Below are 26,154 nucleotides of genomic sequence, written 5' to 3' on the forward strand. Positions count from 1 at the left end.
GCTTGGCACGTGGTGGACTTGTAATACATATTTGTGGAAGGAGAATGGGATAAGGAACACTGGAAGTGGGCGAGGGGGAACAGTTAAGGAAGGTGAAGGAGAAGTGGGGCTATTTGAGCTGGGTCTTGGTGAATGATGGAGGAGTTTACCAAATGTAAAGTGGAAAGGTGTCCCAAGAAGAAGGGAACAGCATGTGCAAAGACAGTGAGACATGAAGTGCATGGTATATCCCAGGAACAAGAAGCGGGGCAGAGTGCCTGCAGTGGCCATCCTGAAAAGGTACACTCAGCTGATCCCAGAGGAGCCCAGGTGGGAAGCAGCCAACTGCGACACCTCCTGAAGGCAGAGGAGGGAGGCCATGCTGTGGAATTCTTACCAGCGAAGGGAGAGATGTGACTCGCATTTCAGAGGGGACCCTCTGGCCAGGCATTCCCCAGACAGCCCCACATTCTTCCTTCACTTCTGCAATTGTCCCTTGTGAGAAAAATCACAGTCCCAATTCTCCCATGGGTGCTGCCTGGGGCAAGGTCAGTATGGATTCCCTAAAAGCCCCAACATCCCCAGAACCACAAAAGATTTCCCAGGGAGATGCTGGTTTTGAGAAATGAAACTCTGGTGTGGGATGGGCTGGCAAGAGGGGAAGTTGGAGCTCAAACCATCTGAAGAATGTTCGGGGCATTTTCCTAAGTTAAAAGTACTCAAGGGGCCCCTGGCTGGCTCAGTCGGTGGAGCATGCGGCTCTTGATTTTTGGGGTTGTGGGTTCGAGCCCCACATCAGGTGTAGAGATTACTGAAAGATAAAATCTTAAAAAAAAAAAAAAAAGTACTCAAAGCACAGGCAGATCTAACTTCTCCAGGACCAAACACAGGAACTACCACCTCCCTTAACAATAAAAAGAAATAATCTTTATTCAAGAAAGTAATCTGTGCCCAAAAACACACACACACACACACACACACACTTCAAAGAGTCCTTAGGGAGAAGTAAGCCTCTCTGTTCCCGAGCCCCCTGTCTCCCCTCCTGAAGCGAGCCCAGGCCCCTGCACCCAGTCCTGCTCGTCCTTGCAGAAATGGGCTCCCACCACCCCGCCCCTACGTACACGTGACTCTTGCAAATAGCAGCATACTGGTCACCCTGTTTTGTGCTCTCTCCGTAATAATGTATCATCCCCTACCACATATCTTGCCACCTTCTTTTTTTGGGGGGATACATAATTTATTTACTCAGTACATTATTTATGTAACTTGATGGACTGTTAAGTTGTCCCCAGTTTATTCTTGCTGCTTCCTTATGCACATGAGCGAATTTATCCACTGAGTAAATTCCCTGGAGGGAAGGGATTGCTTACCATTTAAAATTTTGATAGATATTGTCAAACTATTTCCCAAAGAGATACAAAAATCTGCTCCTACCAACATAGTGCACCCCCTCACTCCTTGGCGAGCTGGTTCCACCCCCCCGCACCCAGTGACTCCCAGCTGCCAGTAGGCCCATTAGGCCATTCCCTGCTGAATGCACAGCCTGCAGCCCACCCCTCATTGCCCCCATGGCCCATAGGTAATGGGGAGGCTTCTTTCACTATCACTTTATATGAAATTCTATTGTCATTTTAAAAAGTTAAAAAAATAAATTCTATTGTCATTTAGGTTTTTCTTTTTTTTTTTTTTTAAGATTTAATTAATTAATTTATTTGACAGAGAGCACAAGTAGGCAGAGCGGCAGGGAGAGGGAGAAGCAGGCTCCGCTGAGCAGGGAGCCCGATGCGGGGCTCAATCCTGGGACCCTGGGATCATGACCTGAGCCGAAGGCAGATGCCCAACCGACTGAGCATATCATTGCGTTTTTCACCTGACAGTATCTAGCAGAGAACATTCCAAATCTGGCCATTAAGCACATCCTCACAGTTTTTAATACCCACAGAACATCACATTTGATGACTGTCTGTCCCTCTCACCTCCTTTTGTCATTTGTTTTCACTTTCTTTTCTTTGCCATGCCACTTCTGTGGAGTAAAAGTTTCTTTTGTGGTCACTGTTGGTTTGTGTCATATGTAGAAAGGCCTTCCCCAATTTGGAGACCATAGGGCATTCCTCCCACTGTTGATCCTCGTGCTTCTGTGGTTTCATTTTTCATCTTTAAATATTTGATCCATGGTGAATTTTTATTTTGTTGTAAGGTGAGATATAAGGATCCAATTCAGTCATTTTTCTCCAGGTGGCTATCCCTTTGTCTCTCTTCCATTTATTAAATAATGTCTTGTCCTTGCCCACTTGAAATAACTCTTGTTTCCAAACTCCAATGCGTATTTGAATCTATCTCTGTTCATGTACCGAGGGACCTGGCTGGTTTTACTTATCATAGCTGGATCCTCAACTCCGTTTTAATAAATTGGTCTCACTTCATTTTTTTTCCCAAAATGCATTTGCTGTTTTTGTTACGAACTTTAGAATCAACTTGTTTAATTCAAAAAGAAATGCTACGAGTACTTTCTTGTGTTAAATGTATAGATGAAATCCGGGTGAATCAGTATCCTATTATGTGGGTTTTCCTATATACATGATGGTGTTTCTGTTTCTTCTAATTTATAAGTAGCTTGTGGTCTCTGTATATTAATTCTCTGTCTGGCCACCTTACTACATTCTCTTACTGCTTGCAGTTGCTTTCAGGTCATTGACTTTGGTTTTCCACATATATAAATAACAATAGCAATAATAATAACACTGTACCTTCCCTCCAGCTTTTATTGTTTGATGTTCTTTCTCCAATCTAATTGCACTGCTGAAGACTTCCAGGAAAATGTGAAGTAGCAGTGACGATGGTGGGCCGGCTCCTGTCGTCTCTGGCCTTGACAGCAGCTCTGCTGGTGTCTCTCCACGAACACAGGGCTGGCTATGCTACGTCCATGTTGAAGAAGGGGCCATCTGTTTTTATTTCATGTAAAATTTCCATCAAAATGGATGTTAAACGTTGTGAAGTGCCTTCTAAGGTTTTTCCTTGGAAAAACAGATTCAAGAGAGCCCCAAAGGAACCGCGGGTTCCTCCACTCACTGGAACACCTCCTGATGTTCTGCCCTCCACCCCTCCCAGCCCCCTGGGCCTGTGGCTCGCAGCCCTGGTGAGGGAGCAGAGGGGGGAGGCGGAGTATTTAGGACCCCCCCCAGCTTTCAACATCCTCTTTCCTGGGTCCCTCTGCCTTCCCTTGTCTCCTTTTTCTCTGGCATTTATGACAATGAAAAGGCTTTCTAGAAAGGCAGAGGTGGAGTGTTAGTCTCTCCTCATCCATCTGTCCCGGCTCTGGGGCACTGAGGAGCAGAGAAGTTTCCCAAAGGAGACAAAAAGGCATGCCCGCTGAGGGCTGCTGCCAAGGAGGACACACACGATACAAGCCTGTCTCTTTGGAACCTAATCTCAGAGGTGACATCCGTCACCTTTTGCCATTTCTATTCGTTGAAAGAAAGTTACTAGGTTCAGCCCACATTCCTGATGCCAGGAAGCAGGACTCACCGGGGGCTCTCTCAGATGCTGCCCACCACAGAGATGGAACCAGGAGGACAGATCCTCGGTCCGCAAGAGTGGGGTGTGAGCGGCCAACACTTTAGGAGACCAGTTGGCGTGCAGTTTCCCCTTGCTGCCCAGGGCCACTGTAAGCCACACTCGGTTAGTCATGTGACCTCAGACAACTTAGCCTCTGTTTTCTCATCTGCAAAGTGACTGTCATCACTGTACTATCTTATAGGGTCATCGTGAAGCTAAAATACTGAGCTACAATATGCAGTTTGTAGAAACCACGCCCAGAATATTGTGAAGACCCAATAAAACTTGGACGTTGTCCTAAGCGAGATTGCCTGTCACTTCCACAGAGCTCTCCATGTGTCCCCACGGTGACCACTGCCATTCCTTGAGTTCCCACCCTTTTCCAGACACTGGACCAGTCCCTGGGGATACCAGCCGGACCAAGGGATGCATGCACCGCTCCCATGAAACTTGTCTCCTCTCACAAAGACACAGTTAACAAGTAGAGAAATAAGCTAATTTCCCAGTATGATAAGCTCTACAGAGAAAAGAGTGCGAGAGTCATTGGGCAGGAGGGACAGTTATTTGACAGAGGTTCTCCCCCGGGGAAGGGGAGAGTTTCTGTAGTGACATCTGAGCTGGGGTGTGAAGGCACAAGGGAGCTGGCCCCACAGGGACCTGGGAAAACCCCCTTCTGAGCACCTGTAAGTGCAGACGTTCTAGTTGGAAGAGAGTGCGTCCGAGGAAGAGAGAGTCCAAATGGCTGAGGGCAGTAAGGGTGGGCAAGGGGGGGGACATGTGGTCAGGGAACCTGGAACCCCAGGGTCACAGGAGAGTTGGGTTTTATTCCAAGAACAGTAGGCCCTCCGAAGAGTTGTAAGCAGATATGCTTTGTTCTTAATTGGCTGCTTTTCTTTGTTGAAGGGAGGGAGGGATGGACGGGCGGATGGGTGGATGGATGGACAGATAGATGAATGGGTGGGTGGATGGATGGATCGTTGGGTGGGTGGACAGACAGATGGACAAATCGGGGGGAGAGAGATGGGCACAGGAACAGGTGACATCAACACCAGTATAGCGTCTTACCAGAGTTTCGCACCCGCTGCCTGCCCCAGCCCTTTAGGAAATAACTTCAGAGCTTCCTGCGGTCCGGGTTCTGACACGGTGTCCTGGAAGGAATGAGTGCTGCAGGAGATATAGCCAGGCTGGGCCAGGGGGTTGTCTCCGGCTCTCTTTGTCTCAGGGATGGTGGAGACACCATAGGGATGGCAGCTGATTTCATGGAAAGAGTCCCAAACAGCTAAGTTCAAGTCCTTACTGTGCCAGGCGGGTGGCCCTGGGCCACTGGAAGTTCCAGGGGCCTGGGCTCCCCTGTCTCAGGCAGGGATGGTGGTGGCTTACAAAGCCTGTGCAGGTGGCCTGCCCAGCTCATGGCTTCCTTGTCTTCCCACCGGAACGATCTGGTTAGTTACGGCCTCATTTTGCCCATGAAAAAATGAAAACTGAGAGATTCTGTGGCCAGTAAGCGCTTATATTTCTCAGGCTTCTTCCATGTGTTCATTGAGTCCCCACCAACCACTGAGGTGGGCTCTCTGAGTCTCCAGTTGGAGAGGACCCTGAGGCACAGAGTTGGTGGGGCTGGGGGTCCAGCCCTGTGCTCTGGGGCCCTAGCGAACTGGGGGACTGGATAGATACAGCATCAGGCCCGCAGGCTGGCCGAGCCCCTTGCTGAGCTGGTGGGGGGAGGAATGCAGGGGAGGGAGCGGGTAAGGTGGCTGGCGCAGGACACCTGGCTGGGATTCCCGGGGCTTGAAACCCCGCAGCCCCTGCAGCAGCGGGAGGGCCCCCACGGGGATCTGCCGGCTCTGGCCTCCTCCTCGCCCCGCCCCAGACAGTCCCGGCTCTGGGGCGCTGAGGAGTGCAGAAGTTCCCCAGAGGAGACAAAAAGGGCCTGGCCGGGTGCCCGCAGCAGAGCCCACGAGCCACCCGCCGCCAGCGCGCCTCGCCTCGGTCCCTGGGCCGGCTGTGCCCAGCGGTTGTTCCTGCGGCCACAAGCCCCCCCCCGCCCCTCCCCCCTCCGCTGCCACACCATGCCCTTCTGCCCCGCCAGGCATCTGAGGAGGAGCAGGCTTCAGCCCAGGGGTAAGTGGGCAGCCGGGGTCAAGGGCAGGCTGTGGGGACACGAGGCCAGGGGTGATTAACCCTTGAAGGGCCAGCGGTGTTGGGTGACTCCAAGTGGGTCAAAGGAATGAGTGGAGACAGAGGACAGGAACCCGAGGGGCGGCTTGGACCCAGGTTGGGGTCAGCCTGGTGTGGGTTGGCAGGGAGACTGCAGACGGACAGGGCTAGTTGGCTCCTAGGCATTGCTCCAGCTGGCACCGCCCCCCTCAACACACACACACACACACACACACACACACACACACAGTCTCAGCAAGTCTGAGGGTGGAGGTTCTCCCCCGCCCCTCCAGCCCCAGCTTTGAGGTTGTCCGGGAGCCACCAGCCCATATGGCTACTGAGCACTTGAAATGCGGCTAGTCTGGATGGGCTGTTGGTACAAAATATACACTAGATTCTGAAGACTGCATATAAAAAATACGTTAAAATTATCGATTACAGGTTGAAATGAGTGGTACTGTTTCCGATGTGTTGGGATAAATATATCATTCAAAATAATTTCACCTGTCTCTTTATACTTTTTAAATGTAGCTACGAAAACATTTAAAAATGTACGTGTAGCTTGCATTATATTTCCATTGGCCCACAGTGCCTCAGACAGCTGTATTCCCACACTTGGCCTTCACCCCTGGGAATCCATCAGCGGGGGCTTCCCTGGGGCTCCCCACTCCCCTGGGCTCCCACTAGAAAGATGGAGGGCCCAGTGGCAGGTCATCTATTGCAGGTACTGTCACCTTTAAATAGTGACTTCTTTTATTTTTTAAACAATTTTCCATAACTCCTGGTCTAATACAGATAGTGTTTGATTGACACTTCTTTCACCTGAATGTCATAGAATGAGTCCTTTGCACTACAGTAGTTTAAAAAATGCTTTCATAAATACCATTTACTCTTTTTTTTTCTTTTTATTATAAAAATTTTTATATAGAAAAGTTGAGAGAGAGTGGTTCCTGTCCTGGAACCCCTACCAGGATCCGCTGCATTTTGGAGTCACCTCCTCTCCCCCAAAGCCCCTTGCATAGGTGGAAAGAAAGACTCATGCACAAAGGGAGTTTCTTAAACTGAGGAGCTCAGAGGGGAAGAATGGCCCAGCTGGAAACAAGAAAAGCTGGGTTGGGGTCCTGGCTGGGTCACCTGGGAGCCAGTCCCTTGAACAGAGTGGGGACAGGGTCAGGAACCAGTCTGCCTAGGGTCCTAGTTCACTGATTTTACAGCTTGGACATGCTTCTAAATCTCTCTGGGCCTCAGTTTCCTTTCCTGCAAGATTGGGATAACGGCACCACTTCCCTTGTGAGTGTTCAGACGTGATGCTCATCGATTCATTGACATCACACCTACCTTAAAGTGAATGCTTTTTGTGTGCGCATCACCTTGGTTCTGCTGCCGCTGCGATTAACCTTCCATTCATCACAGACTCTCTGCATGCCCTCCCCGGGCCAAGCACTGCTTGGTTTGCTGGAGTTGCTGCTAAGATGGACGGAGTGGGGTGGGCCAAAAATAAACAGTATAAATAAGCATATCACGTAAACACATAAACTATATGTGTACTGGACTGTGCTAAGCGCTGTGGAGAAATCAAGGCTGGGTTGATTGAAATCACTGCATGGGTTGCAGTGGATGATGACGTTTAAATAGGGTGATCAAGACAGATGCCCCAAGAAGGCGACATTAGAGGACAGACCTGAAGGAGGCGAGGTTGTGTCTGGGAGAACAGCTTTTGGGGCAACAGCAACGGCAGGTGCAGAGACCTTCAGGCAAGGGCATGCCTGGTGGTTTGAGTAATGGGAGTAGTGGCTGAGAGCTAAGGAGAGAGCAGCCATGAAAGCCATGAAGTCAGAGGAGTAGCGGGAGGGCTGAGAGGCTGGGGTGGGGTGGGGGTGGGAGGGAGCCGCCTGGAAGATCATTGTAAGGACTCTGCTTCAAGGGGCACTTTTTGCTTTGAGCAGAGGCGTGTGAGCTGGTGTGGGTCTTACTGGGCCACTGTGGCCACCATATTGAGAACAGACTGTAGGGGCAAGACAGGGCCTGGAGACCACACCAGTGATCCAGATGTGAAAGGACGGTGGCCAGGACCAGGTGGAACAGTGAAAAGTGGTCAGATTTTGAATATCTTTTGACGGAGGAACCATGGAACTTACTGATAGGAATGGATGTGAAATGTGAGAGAACAGAGCTGAGGATGCATCCGGTTTCCACTTGAGTAGCTAGAAGAGGGAGTTGCCCTGACCAGAGAAGGGGAGGGTGGGGCAGATCCAGAGTGGATTTCGTACTAGGTAAGTGGGAGTTGCCTGAGTCATCCCAGTGGAGCTGTGGGGCGGGCAGTGGATACTGGGTCTGGAGGGCAGGGGACAGTGAACTCGGAAGTCATCAGCATAGGGATGACATGGTCCTCACAGAAAGTCTTGAGACTGCATGAGCCCACCAGAGGACAGTGTGGGTCAGTGTGGGGACAAGGAGGGGGGAAGGCCAGGTGACCCTAACTTTCTGCCGGGGGTACCTGATTGCCCGGCACTGAGGTAGGAACACAAGAGGAGGCTGGCGGGATAGACAAAGTCATGATGATTTTCAGACCAGCCATGCTATGCCTGTGGGACGTCACACAACTGTTGAATTGTAAAAGACTAAATTTAGACTCAGAGGAAGCATACATTTGGTTGCTCTGTATCTGATTCTTAACTGGGGCAAGTTCTGCCCCCAGGGACCCCCAAGGGACCCTTGGCAATATATGGAGACTTTTTTGGTGGCCAGCCTGGGAGAGAGGGACAGGCTGCTATGGGCATCTGGTGGGACGAGGCCAGGGATGTTGCTAAACATCCTCCTCTGCACAAGACCACTGGCCGACACCCCAAGGAGGAAGTATCCGTAGTGCTGAGGTGGGAAAAGTCTGCTCTCTGTTGTAGCTAATTGAATGTGATAATCAAAGCGAGCATTTAAAGAGCGCTTGTCAGAGGCCAGGTGCTGAGCAAGGGGAGTACCTCCTTTCATTCTCCTGAAAAGGTAGCAGCCAACCTACATTTTCTTCACCATCCAGGGTGTGGGGTGTGACTGACACTTGGGGACGTGAAGTCACCGCACTCCCTCTGCTGGAGTCAAGGGTGGGCCCCAGGTTGGGCTCAGCCCCGTTCAAGGAGGCCTCAGAGGGCTGCACCTGTGTCAGGATGGGCTGGAAACAGTGGCCACACAGACTGGTTTAGAAGAGGACAGGGAAAACCAAAAACAGTAGCAAGAGACCCTCCGCTTTCATGATGTGCTTCTTCCTGAAATAATTGGCTGTTAATGATTTTTTTCTTTAACTAAAGCTAATACACCTCTTTCCTAAGCAGCAGAGGAAAAAGTCCACATAAATAATTGAATGCTGTAGAAAACCCCGGAGTTTGCCTTAATGACCTATTTTATCTTCCATGCATTGCCCTCCACTGCCAGAGGAGGTTCTATATTATAAATAGAGACTGAATGTGTAGTTGAACAAACCTAGGTTTGAATCCTGGCCCTTCCACTTGTTTGCTTGTGAGCTAAATGTGTAACTTCTCAGAGCTTCAGTTTATTCATCTGTAAAATGGGATCAGTAACACTCCTTCCTATGGTGTTCATGAGGACTAAGTGTGGCTGTGTGTTAAGCATCTTGTACAGTGTTTTACGTACGTGGTAGCAGGTCTTTCACTTTTGGATAAGATGGAGCAACAGGGACCAATTTGCTCTCTCACCTAAAACACCCCCCCCCAAAAAAAGGACAAGTCATATGAAACATTTAAGATTCTAAACATTATGCAGTGAAAGGCGGTGATCCCCAAAAGATGGGAAGCAAACAAGGTGAGCCCTACACATGCCCCAGCTTACTGCCTTGAGAAAGTTCCGGCTGTGATGCAAAAAGGGGAAATCCAGGTGGAGCCCATTAGATTCCATGCATTAAGGACACAGAGCTTAGAGACAGAGAGACCAAAGCATCTAGGGTTTTCAGGATGGAATACCCAGGGGAAAGAGCTGCACAGAGAGAAAACTCCTTGAGAACTCATCACCATGTGCATGCGAGGAAATGACCTGAGCCTAAGGAAAGAACCACTAGAGAGAATTCCAGGCAGCAGTGTGCCCTCTCACACAGGGCAGGGAATAGTGCCTGACCCCACCTGCCCTCCTGGAAAGCCTCATGATTCATGGGGCATTGCATAGAAAACACAAAGAGTTTTCCCTTTGCAGTGGGGAATAATTAGCTCACTCCCGAGTGTTCGGGACCCACCTAAGAAGCCTTAGAAGCAAAGTCTGTAAGCATCAAACCCTTTCCAAGTAACCTAACTTCATCCCAGAACAGGACTCAAGAATATTTAGAGGAATCACAGATGTTCAGCACCCAACCCTTTAAGAATCACAGTGTCTGGCACCTAATAAAAAATATCAGGCCTGCACAGCAGCAAGAAAATAGGACCCACAATGTGGAGAAAAGTCAGTCAACTGACAACAACCTAGAAATGACACTATTAGAATTAGCAGACAGAGACATTAAAACAGATTTTATAACTGTATTCCATAGGTTCAAAAAGTGAAGTAGAGACATGAAAACTATTTTTAAAAAGACCCAAATCAAACTTCTGGAGATCAAACCTAAAACGTATGAGATAAAAATATACTAAATAGAATTAATGACAGGTTAGACAGAGAAGATGATAAAAATTTTGATTGATAAATTGGAGATAGCAATCAAAATTGTCTGTAGTTCTCTGTTGCTGGTGTAACAAATTACGACAAACTCTATGGCTTGAACAACACAAATGTATTATCTTCTTGCTCTGTAGGTCAGAGGTCGGACACAGGTCTCCCTGGGCTTAAATCATGGTGTCGGTAGGGCTGAGTTCCTTTTGGAAGGTTCTAGCGGAGAATCCATTGTCCTGATTTTTCCAGCTTCCAGAGGCTGCCAGTCTCCTTCAGCTGCTGGCCCCCTTCCTCCATCTTTGAGGCTAAAAATGGCCATCGAGCCCTCATGTCGCATCACTGTCACCTGTATGTGGTCATATTTCTCTCTGACTCTCCTTCTTCTACTTTTAAAGACCCTTGTGGTTACAGTGGGCCCATCTGTATAATCCAGGGGGATCTGCCTACCTTAAGGCCCTACTGATGAGCAACCTTAATTCCATCTGCAACCTTGATTCTTCTTTGCCCTGTAGCCTAACGCAGTCACAGGTCCCAGGGCCTAGGAAGTCGGTGTCTTCGGGGACTATTGGACTACCTACCACACTATCCAAAAATAAAACACAGAGAAAAGAATTTAACAAGAATAAGCAGAGTATCAGTGAGCTGTAGGGTAATTTCCGGTTGCTAATATATATGTACTTGTAATCTCAAAATGGGGAGAGGGGACAGAAAAGTATATTTGAAGCCGTAATGGCCCCACATTTCCCAAATTTTATGAAAACTATAAGTCCAGAAATCTGAGAAGCTCAATGAGTCCTAAGTACTAGAAACATGAAGAAAACTATACTGAGGCACATCATAATCAAATTGCTCAGAAGCTGAAAAAGAAGAAAGACACATTACATGCAGAGGAACCAAAATGCGGCGGGGCGGGTGGGGGGGCGTTGGGGGCAGCCAATTTCTCATCAGAAACAGTGCTCAGAGAACCCTTACCAGGCCAGACCATATTCTGGGGCAAAACCAAGTCTTAAAGGGATTTAAATCATACAACATGTGTTATCTGACCACAATGGAATTAAATTAGGAATCAATAACAAAGATTTCTGGAAAATTCCCCCAATTTGGAGACTAACTCATTTCCAAATAACTCATAGGTCAAAGAAGAAATCCAAAGGGAAGTTATTTGGAGTTGAAAATATTTTGAGCTGACTTAAATGAACACAACACAACATACCAAAATCTGGGGGGTGCCTGGAAGCAGTACTTAGAACAGTGTAGCGCTAATCACTATAAGCAACTAGAGAAAGAAGACCCAATGAAACCTAAAGTAGACAGATGAAAAGAAGTCACAAAGATCAGAGATGCAATCAATGGGCTAGAATACACACTTGCAGACTACAGCCTGTGGCTGGCTCCCTCTTTTTGGAAATAAAGTTTTATACAAACACAACTGTGCCCTTTTGTTTCCATATTGTCTGTGGCTGCTTTTTAGCTACAACAGCAGACTGGGTGGTTATGGCACAGACCATATGGCCTGACAACCTAAAATATTTACTATTTAGCCCTTTAAAAAAAAAGTTTGCTAACCAGAAACACAATAAACAAAATCTGTAAAACAGAAAGCTAGGTTTTTGAGATCAAAAAAATTGGTAACCCTCTAACAATGCTGACTGATCAGAGGGAAAAAAGAAGACACAAATGATCAACATCAGAAATGAGAGAGGTGACGTTACCACAGAGTCTCCAAATATTAAAAGGATCCTAAGGGTATATTATGGACAACTTTCCGCCAGTGCATTTGACAACTGAGATGAAAGAAATTCCTCGAAAAACACAAACTAACAAAGCTCACTCAAGAAAAAATACATGTATGTATTAAAGAAATGGGATTTGTTATTAAAGACCTTCCCACAAAGGAAACTCCACGTCGAGGTGGCTTCACATTGCATTCTACCAAATATTTAAAGTATGAAATAATAGCAACCGTACACAAACTCTTCCAAAAAAATGAAAAGGTGGGAATAATTACCAGCTTATTCTGTGAGGCCAGTGTGATCCCAGTACCCAAACCAGACAAAGGCCTTCTAGGAAAAGAAAACCACAGACCAAAATCCCTCATGAATACAGATGAAAAATTCTCCAGCCTGAGAAAGGGCATCTACAAAAATTCTACAGCAGATCTACTTAATGATGAAAAGCTTGGTGCTTTTCCCATCAGATCAAGAATAAGAGAGGATGTCTGCTCTCACCACTTATGTTCAGCCCTATGTTTGAGGCTCTAGTCAGTGCAATTAGGTAAGAAAAAGAAATAAAAAGCACCCAGATTGGAAAGGAAGAAATAAAACTGTCTGTGCGGGTGGCCACCATCACCCATGTGGGTGTACGGGCAAGTCAATGGAGAAAGGACAGTCTGTTCCTCAAATGGTGCTGGAAAAACTGGACTTCCATATGCAAAAGAATGAAGTTCAATCCATGCCTTGCACCAAATACAAAAATTAACTCATATACCTAAATGTAAATCCTAAAGCCACGAAACTTCTAGCAGAAAACTTATGACCTTGGGTTAAGCAAAGATTTCTTAGATACAACACCAGAAGCACCCTCCATAAAAGAAAAAAAAATGGATACATTGGGCTTCACTAAAATTAAAAACTTCTGCTCTTGTAAATACACTCTTTTTTTTAAGATTTTATTTATTTATTTGACAGAGAGCAAGAGAGGGAACACAAGCAGGGGGAGTGGGAGAGGGAGAAGCAGGCTTCCTGCGGAGCAGGGAGCCCAATGCGGGGCTCGATCTCAGGACCCCGGGATCATAACCTTAGCCCAAGGCAGACGCTTAACAACTGAGCCACCCAGGCGCCTTGCTCTTGTAAATACACTCTTAATGGAAAGAAAAGGCACAGACGGGGAGAAATATTTGCAGAGCATAGATCTGATAAAGGACTTGTATCTGGAATATGTAAAGAACTCTCAAAACTCCATTAGGAAAAAATGAACAATCCATTTCAAAAATGAACAAATGATTTCAACAGATATTTCACTGAAGAAGATACACGGATAGCTGTGAAGTACATAAAAAAGATGTCCAAAATCATTAGGCATCTGGGAGCTGCAAATTTAAAGCCAATGCTCTACCTCTGCACACGCATCAGAATGGCTAAGAGTGAGAGGACTGACCACACCTGGTGCTGGCGAGTGGAGCCCTGGAGCTCTCGTACTTTGCTGGCCGGAACGTAATGGTGCCCTCACTTGGGAAATCACTTGTGGCCGTTTCTTAAAAAGTTGAACATGGGTATATAAAAATACGCATAAATAAACATTCACGAAAAGTTAAACGTGCAGGCTCAGAGCATCAGGAGGGCAGGACTCAAGGCAGGGGTACAGCTGGGCAGGAGAGCACCTGCCGACCTCTGGGCAGGATGGATCCAAGTTTGGTGGGAACTTGAATGAAGCTTATGCGACATGAGTGGCTCTCTTAGGGAAAAAGAATTTAAAATGTGAATTCAAGACTAGGTACAAAAGTGCGTACTTAGGACAAGCAAGTAACTACAACAAATTCGTGGAGTCCTAGATCCCTTTCTTCTGAGTCATCTTGAGACACTGGTTCAGAGAAGCTTCTGTAGAGAAGCTTCCCAGTGGCACCTGGCTTCCCCCCACCCCCACTTCAGTGGCAGCGCCCACACCCCATGAATGACCACAGCAGCCCACCAAGCCATGGGTGCCACCTCTCCGGCTTCAGGCTCTGCTGTCTCTCCCCTGGCTCCCCTCCCGTCTGCCTCCACAGCCCTGCTGCCCAGCGGGGACAAAGCTTGGGTGTGCAGAAGGCATCCTGGGGTCCCAGCAAGCTTGTCTCCTTGCCCACACCCTCCTGAGCTTTGGGCCGCACGGGCCTCTCCAGACTGCTGGCCTTGCTTGGTGCCCCTCAGTGAGGACGCACCCCACCTGTGCTCTATCTCTCAGAGCACTCTCCTCCGCTTCCTGGTCCTTGGGGGCTTTGCCATGACCACTATCAGACAGACCCCTGCAGGCTGTCTTGTCTATGAGGGGTGACAGGAGCGTGGGGTGGGCCAGAGCCCAGAGGAGGGGACTTGGGATCCCAGGCTGTACCTCGTAGTAGCTGTGTGAATTCAAGCAAGTTCCATAATCACTCTGTGCCTCCCTTTCCTCATCTGTAAAATGCAGAAAGTAATAGTACCTCCCTCCACAGAGTCTTTGTGGAGATGAAAGAATCCTAGGAGGGCTGGTGTGTCTGTCAGTTTGGTCCGCTTAAGTGTCCGCAGCTTCTAGAAGAGTCCCAGGCAGGTACCAAGTACTCAGGAAGCACTTGCTCCTGTCTGGTCTCCGTCCCAGGGCTGTGGGCTCTAGCGAGGGGTGTCCTGGGTCTCACAGTTCTCCCTAACTGCTGTCCCACGCCCTTGAGAACCCAGGTCCCTGAGACTCACACCCCTACCCGCAGACAGTCTTGCTTAGGGTCTGAGGCTCTGGGGTCAGAAGCAGTCACATGGGGGAGTTACATATTGCAGGATGTTGCAGATGAACAAAGACAAGAGTGTTCTTGAACATCCCTTAAATCACCTATAAAGTTCAGTATAACTGGGTTTTGTGTATATCCCAAAGATCAGTTCATTTACACATGAAAATGTAAGACCCACTGGAGCTACATTAGGGAACAAGTCACTTAATGAACATCAGTCTGAGCTTTCCCACCCTTCCGCCTTTAGATAAGGATCCAGTGTCTAGCCGTGAGTAGGGATAGGGGAGAATTCTGGAGCGTTCCACTTCATGCTGCTTTAACAGCAAGCCTCCGTAATGTTACTACTTCTGGAGAAGCGGGTCTCATCTTCAGGCTCGGGAAGGAGGGCAGGCTGTGATGTCAGAGCCTCAGTTAAAAGCACATAGTGATGTTTCACTGTAATTAGGAGGTGGAAAGCGGATTTAAAACACAATACATAGTGAGGCTACTCCGGGTTCTGCGCTTCTCCCAGCTGGCCTCAGATCTGAGTGCTTTTTCCCTAATAGTGTGGGGGCTGGGGGTGCTCTAATGGTTTCCGTTTTGATGTGGAAATGTAACAAAGACCAAGGGATTACACTGAAACCTGGAAGGGCCCCCAAGACAGACGTGGGAAGTGGGAAAGGGGGCAGGGGGCTGCCAAAACAGAACCAGAAGCCTGGCCATCGCGGAGAGGTTTGGGAGAGGTGGCCTCCTCCCACAGCAGGGAAGAAGAGGCTCACCGGCCTCGGGGTGGAGAGTGCTGTTGCGGTCGCTGTCACAGGGGTCCTTGCAGTAAGCCTGTGTCTCCTGTCTTGCAGGTGGTGCCGGGGAGCGGGAGAAGGTGCCGGCCACCCCCGAGGCGCTCCTGCTCATGGCCAGCTCCCAGCGTGACATGGAAGACTGGGTGCAGGCCATCCGCCGGGTCATCTGGGCCCCGCTTGGTGGAGGTACTGCCCGTAGATCGCATGCTCACCCTCTAGAACCCTTGCCTTCAGGTAATCATGGCCCTCCGCCCTGCACTGAGCCTGCAAGACCCCTCTCACCCAGGGCTCGCTGGCTATGTCCCGAGCGGCCTACAGGAGGCAGGCTGTGCTGGCCTGGGGTGCTGCCAGTCCCCAAGAGTCACACCTCCTGTGCGCCGGGGTGGGGGTGGGGCAGCGGGGGACATCAGGGCAACTTTCCAAAACATGCCCTCCTCCAGTCAGAGCGCTGTGGCGGGCGCGTGCCTGCCTCGCTGCATCCAGAGCCCTGCTGGACAGTGGACGTCCGCGAGGTGGTGTGCACCGGGCACGGTGTCCCTCCCCCTGCCGTGCCTCGCTGTAGCCACATGGGGCCCCTGCGCTGCGCACACAGCCTGCTCCCGGGTCCCATCTCACAGCAGTGGCCTCCATGTACTCCCTCCGCCTTGACTAGGAGCACTGATTGGGTGCCTGAAACGTACTTGTAATACCGCTTGTATTCCAGGCACTAGGAATTCAGTAATAAACAAAATAGAGGATTCCTCCTCCCTCCCCCCATCCTTCGTCCGGCGGGAGACAGACAATAAGCAGTAAAGGTGTCACATGATGTCGAGTAGAGAGAAACGGAATGAAGTAAAGCTCAGCAGGATGGTAGAGGACGCTGTGTTAGATGCTGTAGCCCAGCCAGCTCAATGAAGTGGCCAAGAGAGCCAGGGGAATGCTGGGTGAGGAGCACTCAGGCAGAGGAATCAGCGAGTGCAAGGGCCCTGAGGTGGGAATGAGTGATGTGAACACAGGGAATCTTGGGAAGGCCAGCGGGTCTCAGGGAGTGAGGACGGGAGAGTGGAGGATGTGAGGCAGGAGAGGTCACCGAGGCCTTGGGGACATGGTGGGGATCTCAGATTTTGTTCTAAATTGATGGGGCACCAAGGAGGGCTCTGAGCAGGAGAGAGACACGACCTGGCTCAGATTTATAAAAGGCCCTCTGGCCGCCACGTGAGGGGTGGAACATCGAGAGACAAGAGTGGGCGCAGCAGGCTGAGACAGCCCTCAGACACGGGCGATGGGGGCCGGGGCTGGCGTGGGAGTGGACGAGACAGTGAAGCGAGCCCGGCCGCAGGTGTGTTCTGAAGGTGGAGCTGCCGGGCTTTGCTGAGGGACGTGGGGTGCAAGAGAAAGGAAGGATGGCCCCCGGCTGTGCAGTTGCTGTCTCTGTAGGTTGGTGGCCCTCTGCAGTCATCATGAAAGAGCTTGTAGAAGGGGTCGCCCCGCGGGCCGGGCCGGGGCCACCAACTCCCTGCTGAGCGTGGAGACCAGGGGCTGCTGGCCTGTGACCGGGCGAGCCGTGAACGCCCCCTCTCCCCCGCACAGTGTCTGAGTGGTGGACGGTCAGGCGGCGGCAGAAGCTCGCCTGTGGGGGCCCGGAGCCCATCTCCAGACCCCGGGTGCCCTAGAGGCCGGGCCCCTTCCTCACGCCTCACCTCGCCATCTCTCTCTCCTTTGTCATTGCCGGCTGCGGCCTGTCCGACCGCCCTTCCGAGAGCCATGAATCCTCATGGAGGAGAGCCGATAGCATTTCCAAAGTCCGATGTTCTCCCGCGTGGCATAAATGGCCTCACCCTGTTAGCCATGGCCTCCCTGCTCCTGATGATCGCAGCAACTTTGACCCCAGACCCAAGCCCACCCAGGGATTTCTGCAGCCTTCACAGACTTCCTTCGGTGCAGGGTGGTTGAAATTGAACCCATGGAACGAAGTAGAGCCCAGAGACAGGCCCTCATGCAGCTGGACTTTGATGATGAAAGGTGCCACCTTTGAACACCGGGGGAAGGAGAACATCATCGTGACCTTGGGGTAGAGAGAGAGTTTTTGCAGGAGTTCCGAAAGTCATTAATCTTGTAGGAAAAGGCTGATAAATTGTCCTCCACAGGATGAAGAGCGTCTGTTACTAAAAGGCAGATTAGGAAAATGAACAGACAAGCTCACAGGGTGAACTTTGCGAACTCCTGCGAAGACAGACAAGCCAGTAGAAGCTCGGGCAGGAGACTCGAACAGGCACTTCACCCAAACAGAAATCCTCGTGACCAGTGAACACAGGCCGCGGTGCTCCACCCACTGGTGCTCAGGGAGGTGCGTGGGAAAGCACTACACCCGCCAGAAAGCCTGAACGAGAAAGGCGGGTGGTTCCAAGTGGTGACGCAGACAGAGAGCTCCAGGCACCTGTGCGACTCGCTAGGGAAACCTGCAGGATCTGCGGCGGTCGATGCTACGCACACCGAGGCCCCAGTAGCTCCACAGCTACGCATGTCCCGGGTGGAAATCTGGGCGCACGGGGCGCCTGGCGGGTGCAGTCGGTTAAGGGTCCGACTCTTGATTTTGGCTCAGGTCGCGATCTCAGGGCTGTGAGATCGAGCCCCACATCCAGCTCTGCACTTAGTGCGGAGTCTGCCTGAGATTCTCTCTCTCCCTCTTCTCCTCTCCCTGCTCGTGCTCTCTCAAAAGCAAAAACAAAAACAGTGCACGTGACTTGTATGGGTCACGTGTTCCCAGCAGCCTTACCCATGCCGGCCGGGCGCTAACCCGGTGTTTAGGAACCATGCCCTGGGTAACTACAGATGATTCGTTCTCGCAGCAGAAACCCACCAGCAATGAGAAAGAATTAACTACGGCCCCACCTGGCAACACGCATGAATCCTAAACACGTACAGTGGGACTCGGGAGGCCCAGTAACATGCCATAGGTATGATTCCATTTCTATAAAGCCGAAAAATAGGGCAGCAGGAAACTGTATTATTTGGGGATAGATAATGAGGCAGCAGAAAGAAAGGCAGAGAAATGAATGCCATGGTCCTAGTGGCACAGACGTTCACTTTGCAATAATGTGTAGTCTGCACACGTGCGCCTGAAGTACGTTTCTGGATGTACACGTATTTCAATATATAAAATATAAAAAATAAAAATAAAGAGAAACTAAAGGCCGAAGAGGCTACATAATTTGCCCAAGACTCCCCAGCCCGTCAGGGAGCAAAGCTGAGAAACGAAGGTGGGTGCTCTGACCCCAGACGCCGTTGTGCTTTGACTTGGACTGCGCAGGGCTCTGGCACAGCCCGTCTACGCGTGGAGCCGGCTTCCGGCCACACGTCTATGTCTCCCTCTGTCTTTGTCTCGCCCCCTCCCTCCCTGCCTCCTCTGTGCTTGTGCACAACTGGGACCCTTCGCAGAGTCCCACGTAGAACCCAGATGCGTCCCTCCCTCTGCCCCCCAGCGTTTATCAAATTTCTCAGGCTGTGTGCTGAAGAACGTGGAAGAATTAAAACAGGAACCATCATCAAAGGCGCTTATCTCCTTTCCACCCGCAGCGTAGAGGAAACGCAGAAATCCCGGGGGTTAGCGATGCCAGACGTGTCTGGGCAAGCCGTGGGCACTCGCAGGTGGGTGCAGTCAGCCTCAGCAGCTTTCCTGGCAAAGCGGTTATTAGCCTGGGTTCCCCTGGAAAGGAGGCTTAGAGGATAGGTCCTTCTTTCACTGTTCATCACGGAGCCCGCGAGCCCTTTCAGGCATGGTTGTTCTGGCAGAGAGCGGGCCACCTCTGACAGCCAGGAGCGGGTAGCGTGCCTGCTGTAGTCAGGGGAGAGCCCAGCTGTCCCCACAGAGAAAGTGGGGGGCAGATGCGCGGGGTCAGTGGAGCCTGTTACCGCGGATGGCCTGCCCAGAGGTGGCCTGGACCGCGGTACCACTTGTCTGGGCATTCATTCATTGCGCCAGTCATTCATTCACTTGGGAATGTGTTCTAGGGGCTGGGGGTACATCAGTGAGCAGGACAGACAAGGTCCCTGCCCTCCCTCATGAAGCGCACGTTCTAGAAGAGAAACCAGGGAACAAGTGAGATAAGGAAGCCCATTGCAGGTTAGACGATGATGAGCTCAGTGGAGAAAGATAAGGTGGGGAGAGCAAGCAAGAATGATGGGGGTCGGAGTTTCAGGACCTTTGAGTAAAGGACATGAAAGGGTGAATTACACACGTATCCGGGCAGAGAGTTTCGGAGGCAGAGACAGCAGTGTCCGTGTTGGAAGAACAGCAAGGAAGCCGGTGTGCCTGGAGCAAAGTCTGCGAAGAGGGCACAAGCAGGAAACAGGTCAGAGAGGTGGGGGTATGTAAGTCAGTAGGGCCTTGTCGTCATGGTGACCCTGGCTTTTCCTGAGTACCTTGGTGCCGTGAGTGGGTTTTGAACAAAGAATGGCAGAGCCTGACTCGGGTTCTGACAGGATCCCTTTGGCCACGTGCTGAGAAGAGATCGAAGAAGGCAAGGACAGAAGCAGGGCGATCGGGTAGGAGCTCATTATTCAATAATGCCAGGGAGAAATGGTGGCAGCTTGGTCCTGGGTGGTATTGGTGATGAGATGTAATTGAATGCTTGATATATTTTAAGGGAAAGGCAGTAGTATTGCCCTGCTGGAATGGAAGAATGGTATAAGAGAATGGGAAAAGTCAAGGGTAATCCCAAGATGTTTTGGTCCAGGCAACTGGAAGGATGGATTAGCCATTAACTGAGATGAGAAAGACCACAGGAAGTGCAGTGTTTGGAACGAAGATTGAGAGATCACACTGGGACTTAGTCTGAGATACCTGTTAGAGACTAAGTTTAAATGTCTAGCAGGCAGTCAAACATTTAGTCTAGAGAATTAGAGAGAGGACTGCGTTGGAGAGAGAATTTGGGGGCTTTTGACACATAGATGGGGTTTGAAGCTGTGAGGCTGGGTGAGACACCATGGAACAAGTGTAAGGACAGCAGAGGACCAGGGCTGAGCCCTGAGCTGCTCCCAGGTGAGAAGTCAGGGGCAGAGGAAGAGCCAGCAGAGGGGGCTCAGAAGTAAGGGAGAGGAGCCAGGAGTGAGTTGGGGATCCAGAGCCAAATGAAGAGAATGTCTCGGGAAGAAGGAGCAGTGACAACATGCACTGTGGACAGATCAACAAGAAGAGAACAGACATTGAGCACAGTTCCCTGCTGCCCTTGGGCACCTGTGGTTCCGCCGGAGTGCTGGCAATGAAGCCTGAGAACAGTGGGTTCATGAGAAAGGATAAGAAGAAGGGAATTGGAGTGTGAGAATAACCAACTGTTTCAAGAAGTTTGCTGTAAAGGGAAAGAGAAATGGGACAGTAGCTGGAGGGGAAGTCAGGTAAAGAGAGGGTTGTTTTGTTGTTGTTGTTGTTGTTTGAGTTGGGAGATAAAACAGCATGGTGAAAGATTGATGGTACAGCGGAGGGAGAGAAGAATGGCTAGAGCACTGATAGCTCTTGTGCATCTAGATGCAAAAATCCTCAACAAAATGCTTACAAATTGAATCCAGCAATATATGAAAGGATCATATACCATGACCAAATGAGATTTGTCCCAGGAATGCAAGGGTGGCTTAACACCTGAAAATCAACAATTGTAATACATCAATAGAAGAAAAGACAAAAACCACATAATCATCTCATAGACTCAGAAAAAGCATTTAATAAAGTCTGGCACCCTCTCATAATAAAAACATACAAGGGCCTAGGGATAGGGATAGAAAGGAACTTCCTCAACTTGATAAAGGGTATCTACGAAAAACTCACAGGCAACATCATACTTATGGAGGAAGACTGGATCCTTCTGCTCTGAGATCAGGAAGAAGACATGGATTCTCACTTTTCTCACTTCTATTCAGCACTGTACTGGAGGTTCTAGTCAAGCAATTAGATGAGAAAATGACATAAAATACGTCCAGATTAGAAAGGAAGAAAGAAGTAAATGTATCTCTTATTTGCAGATAACCTGATCTCATGTACAGAAAATCTTAAGAAATCCACTAGAAAACAATTAAAAGTCATAAAAAATTCAGCAAGACTGCAAGATATAAGGTCAATACACACAAATCAATTGTATTTCTCTTTCAGGAGCAATGAGCAAACTGAAAATGAAATTAAAAGACAACTTCATTTACAATAGCATCCCAAAGAAAAGTATACTGAGTGGGCGCCTGGGTGGCTCAATCAGTTAAATGTCTGCCTTCGGCTCAGGTCATGATCCCCGAGTCCTGGGATCAAGTCCCATATCAGGCTCCCTGCTCAGCAGGGAGTCTGCCTCTGCCTCCGCCCTTCACCCTGCTTGTGCTCTCTCTCTCTCTCTCTTGCTCTCAAATAAATAAAAATCTTTAAAAAAAAGAAGAGAATACTAAGGAATTAATGTAACAAAAGAAGTATAAAACTTACTACTCTGAAAGTGACAAAACATTTTTGAAAGAAACCGAAACAGATCTAAATAAATGGAAAGACATCCCATGTTCATGGATCAGAAGACTTGATCTTGTGTAGAGGATAACGCTCTCCTGTGGATCTCTGGACTTCTGTGCCCAGCTCTGGGAACAGGGGCAGCACCTCCTAGCCAGCTCGCTGTGAGAGGGGAGAGGAGGGGCCCACAGAGTAGCTAGGGCTCCCTGGCATTGGTGGGTGCTTGCATGGGTATCTGGAGAGGACTGCAAGCCCTCAGGGGAGGGTCTGATGTTCACAGGAAGGTGCTTGGCAACACCAGTTGCACTGATGGGTGAGAGGAGGCAGAGTGAGCACAGATTTCAGCATTGGGCTGTGTTCTCATGTGATCTGGCTCTGCCCTTGGCTTGCTGTGTGACCCTGGGTATGCCAGTTACCCTCTCTGTCTTTTTCTGCAAAACAGGAATAAGAGTGTCTTCTTTGCAGGATTGTCATGGGAATTAAGAGAGAAGATCAATGCCAAGTGCTCAGCACTCTTTTTATTTTTTTTTAAATAACAGTGGATTTTTTAAAAAGATTTTATTTATTTATTTCACAGAGAGAGAGAGAGCACAAGCAGGGGGAGCGGCAGGCAGAGGGAGAAGCAGGCTCCCCGCTGAGCAGGGAGCCCGATGCGGAGCTTGATACCAGGACTCTGGGATCATGACCTGAGCTGAAGGCAGACGCTTAAGGGACTGAGCCACCCAGGTGCCCTCAATACTAGGTAGCCCTGACTCATTCAGCAAACACAGCACACCTGCCCTCTGCAGGCAGGGAACGTGCCAGGGCAAAAAAGAGATCAGAGGGAGCTTCTTTCCCACTCCCCAGATGGCCACTAACCAGGAAAGTTAAATCACAAGGCACAGAGCAGTGGTTCCCAAGTGTTCGCTAGCATCAGCGTCGCCCAGAGGAAGGCCTATGAAAGTAGACTGCTGGCCCCGCCCGCAGGCTTCCAGCTCACTTGGTGCCCTAGAATTTGTATTTCGAACAAGTTCGCAGGCACTGCTAGTGCTGCTGGTGAACCTGTGTTTTAGAAGGTGGTGAGTACAAACAGCAGTTTTAAATACAGTGGTGAGGGCAGGACATTCAAACAGTGTTGGGAGGTGAGAAAGCGAGCAGGGAGGCCCGGCGAAGGCGCACCAGACCGAGGCGACAGCCTGGGCCACAGCAGAGCACGTCCGATGTGATCTTGAACGAGCGCAGAGGCAGGTGGGCCTGAGGGGCGAGGGACAGGGCAGATGGGAAGGAGCCTGCCGCCCAGGCCTCCTACTCCCAAGTGAAAGGGGGAGGGGGCGTTGGAGGACTTTGGGCTGAGGAATGACGGCATCTGATCTACAGCTGAAAAGGGCCATTCTGACTGCTGACCCCTGCGCCCCCACGCCAGGGACAATGATGAGGCGAAGCCAAGACACAGATATTCGGGCTTCTCTGGGCAAGAGTCAAGGGTGCTTTTGCTTCGGTGGGTGGCGGTGAAAGTAACCACGTTCTGAGTCTGTTTTGAAATAGGACCGACGAGCCCTGGATGGGGGTGTGAGAGAGCGGGGGCCGGCAGGTGGACTCCGAGAGGTCCTACTGAGAGGCCTTGGGGACAGAGCTGTCATTAGCCAAGAGGGGAAGACTCAGCATAGAGCAGGTTTGGGAGGTCACAGCAAGACCGCAGTTCCATCTGGACATGTTTGAGTTTGAGGGGTCTATTTGTCATTAAACCGGGACAGGGGCTGCATGGGCAGCTGGATGCAGGAGTCTGGGGGCCAGCGCTCTATGACTAGTTGCACGGTAACTATCCCACTCACAGACCAGCAGGCACTGCCCTAGCACAGCCCATGTGGTCATCGTGTTAGACCTGCCAGAATCCTCTCTACCACCGCCCCACCCCAATTCCCCAGATGGACGGAAGTCGGCAGGTGCTGTCCATTTAGGAGGCTCTGGACTCTAATGGGCACTGCCATAATGAGCTCTAGATTATGCCCTGGCCAGGATGACACCCATCCCACATGGAGGGGGGGTCATTTTTAGTTGTGGGGCCTGGTAAGGGTGGGTGTTCCGAAATGGTCATAAAACTGTCCTCTTGGGGCAGGGCTGAGAAGCTAAGGGTCTGCCCTCCCAAATAAGTACCTCCCACACAGGTGGGAGAACTGAAGCTCAGGAGGAGAAAGCAAGTCGGCACCAGAGCCCACATGTCCACTGGGAGGGTCCACCTACTCCCAGAGTAGGTGCCTTTAACTGAGCCCTTGGGCCCTTCTCATTAAGGGGGACAGTGCTGCTCAGACCCAGAGAGTCCCGGGGCCGTGGGAGCTCCAGGCTTTTCTGGCAGGTTTAGGGCAGGGCAGGGCATTCCTTGGCTTGCGGCCCTCACCGGCATCATGAAATGCCCTTCCTCCCTCGTGTTGGTGAACTCTGGGAAGGCAGCAGCACACGGAGCACAGAATTTAGGGGGGGCACCAAAAAACTCAGTAATCAAGATGAACATTTTATTGTAATATTTTTTTAATGCAAATTAATGTAAAAAGTCCATTACGTTAGTTTCTTCTTGCTGCTCAACAAATTGCCACAAACTAGCTCAAAACAACACAAATTTATCTTCTCACAGTTCTGGAAGTCAGAAGTCAGAACTGAGTCTTACAGAGCTAAAATCAAGGTGTTGGCATGGCCTGTTCCTTCTGGGGGCTCTTGGGAGACCCTGTCCCTTGCCTCTGCACCTTCTAGACGCTGCCCTCCTTCCTTGGTTGTGGCCCCATCACTGTGGTCTCTGCTTCCCTTTTTACATCACTACCTCTTCTGTAGTCAGACTTCCTCTGCTTCCCTCTTAGGAAGCTGACCTGGATGATCCAGTATAATCTCTCCATCCTTAATTTAGTCATGTCTACCAAGTCCCTTTTATTAGGTAAGATAACACAGTCACAGGTCCCAGGGATTAGGATTTGGACATTTTAGGGGGGTCATTATTTAGCCTACAACACCCATGATAAACATCGAAATTTTAAATAAAGACGGGATCCGTGGGGTTAGGGTGAGGCGCTCACGAAGTCTCTGCAAGAGCAGGGTTGGAGCCTGTCATTCCTTAAAATTTTGATAACTCGTTCATCATGGATTTTTTTTTTTGCATTTAATTTGTGTTTTTAAAAATATTGCAATAAAATATTTATCTTTTTTTTTTAAGATTTTATTTATTTATTTGACACAGAGAGAGAAAGCACAAGTAGGCAGAGAGGCAGGCAGAGAGAGAGGGAGAAGTAGACTCCCCACTGAGCAGGGAGCCCTATGCGGGGCTCGATCCCAGGACCCAGGGATCATGACCTGAGCCGAAGGCAGCCGCTTAACCGACTGAGCCACCCAGGCGCCCCTAAAATATTTATCTTATTGAAGTTTTTGACACCTCCTTAAATTCTGCACCTGTGGGGAGTGCCTCATATTGCCTCATCCTAGCCCCAGCCCTGCTTAGTAGAGCAAGAAGAGGGGCCCTGCGCTGCCCACTCAGCTTCCAGCCGCAGGGCTCCCCCAAGCCCCTCCCTTAGAGAATTCTGCCCACAGACCCCTGTGGACCTCTGTTCCTCCTGCCTGGTGTTGCAGAGCCCCCAGCTTTGCTTTGCTTTCCACCCGCCCTCCTGGTATATCCCTGAGGCTGGCTATCCATCCCACTCTTCAGACTTTGGAAGTAGGGGATTGTGGGCTCACTTCACTGGGACAGCATCCTGCCCCGGGGAAGAACGCATCTCTGCAGAAAGGTAATTTAGGTTTTGATGGACGGTCTGTCCATTTACTAGCTGTATGACCTTAGGAAAATTCCATAACCGCTCTAGGCTTTAGCAGCCACGTCTGTAAAATGGGGACATTAATACTTAGCTCTCAGGGCTGCACTAGACACCTGACTTTAAGTCCCAAGCACCAGCTCTGCAGGCAGGAGCCCAGCTTTATAGATACGAGCTCGGCACTCCCCGCGCTGGGTGACCCAGCCGAATTACCTGACCTTCCTGGGCCTCCGCTGCCCCACCGGGAACACCTGCTTCCCAGCCTGCGGGGGAATGGGAGCTGCTCGAGCGAGTCCTCTGCACCCCCCGGAGGAAGGGACCCCCGTCGGGAGCTGCTGCTGGCATTCGATCCTCCGGAGCCTAGTC

The 26,154-nt window shown here is 50.1% G+C and overlaps 1 protein-coding gene across 3 annotated transcripts in view; it reads left to right on the forward strand.

Moving 5' to 3' along the window:
• ARHGAP22 (Rho GTPase activating protein 22) overlaps positions 1–26,154 on the forward strand; it is a 90,331-nt gene that overhangs the window by 45,372 nt on the left and 18,805 nt on the right. For 2 of the 3 annotated variants that reach the window (XM_081823935.1, XM_081823933.1), the window contains exon 2: positions 15,625–15,753. In XM_081823935.1, coding sequence (XP_081680061.1) covers positions 15,678–15,753 — 76 coding nt within the window. In that variant the 5' untranslated portion in view covers positions 15,625–15,677. Of the gene's footprint in view, positions 1–15,624; positions 15,802–26,154 lie in introns of all 3 variants that reach the window. The other variant, XM_081823934.1, reaches the window with a different exon arrangement.

Source organism: Leptonychotes weddellii, chromosome 6 (assembly GCF_054177405.1).
Source record: "Leptonychotes weddellii isolate Sample4059 chromosome 6, ASM5417740v2, whole genome shotgun sequence".
Classification (NCBI taxonomy): Eukaryota; Metazoa; Chordata; class Mammalia; order Carnivora; family Phocidae; genus Leptonychotes; species Leptonychotes weddellii.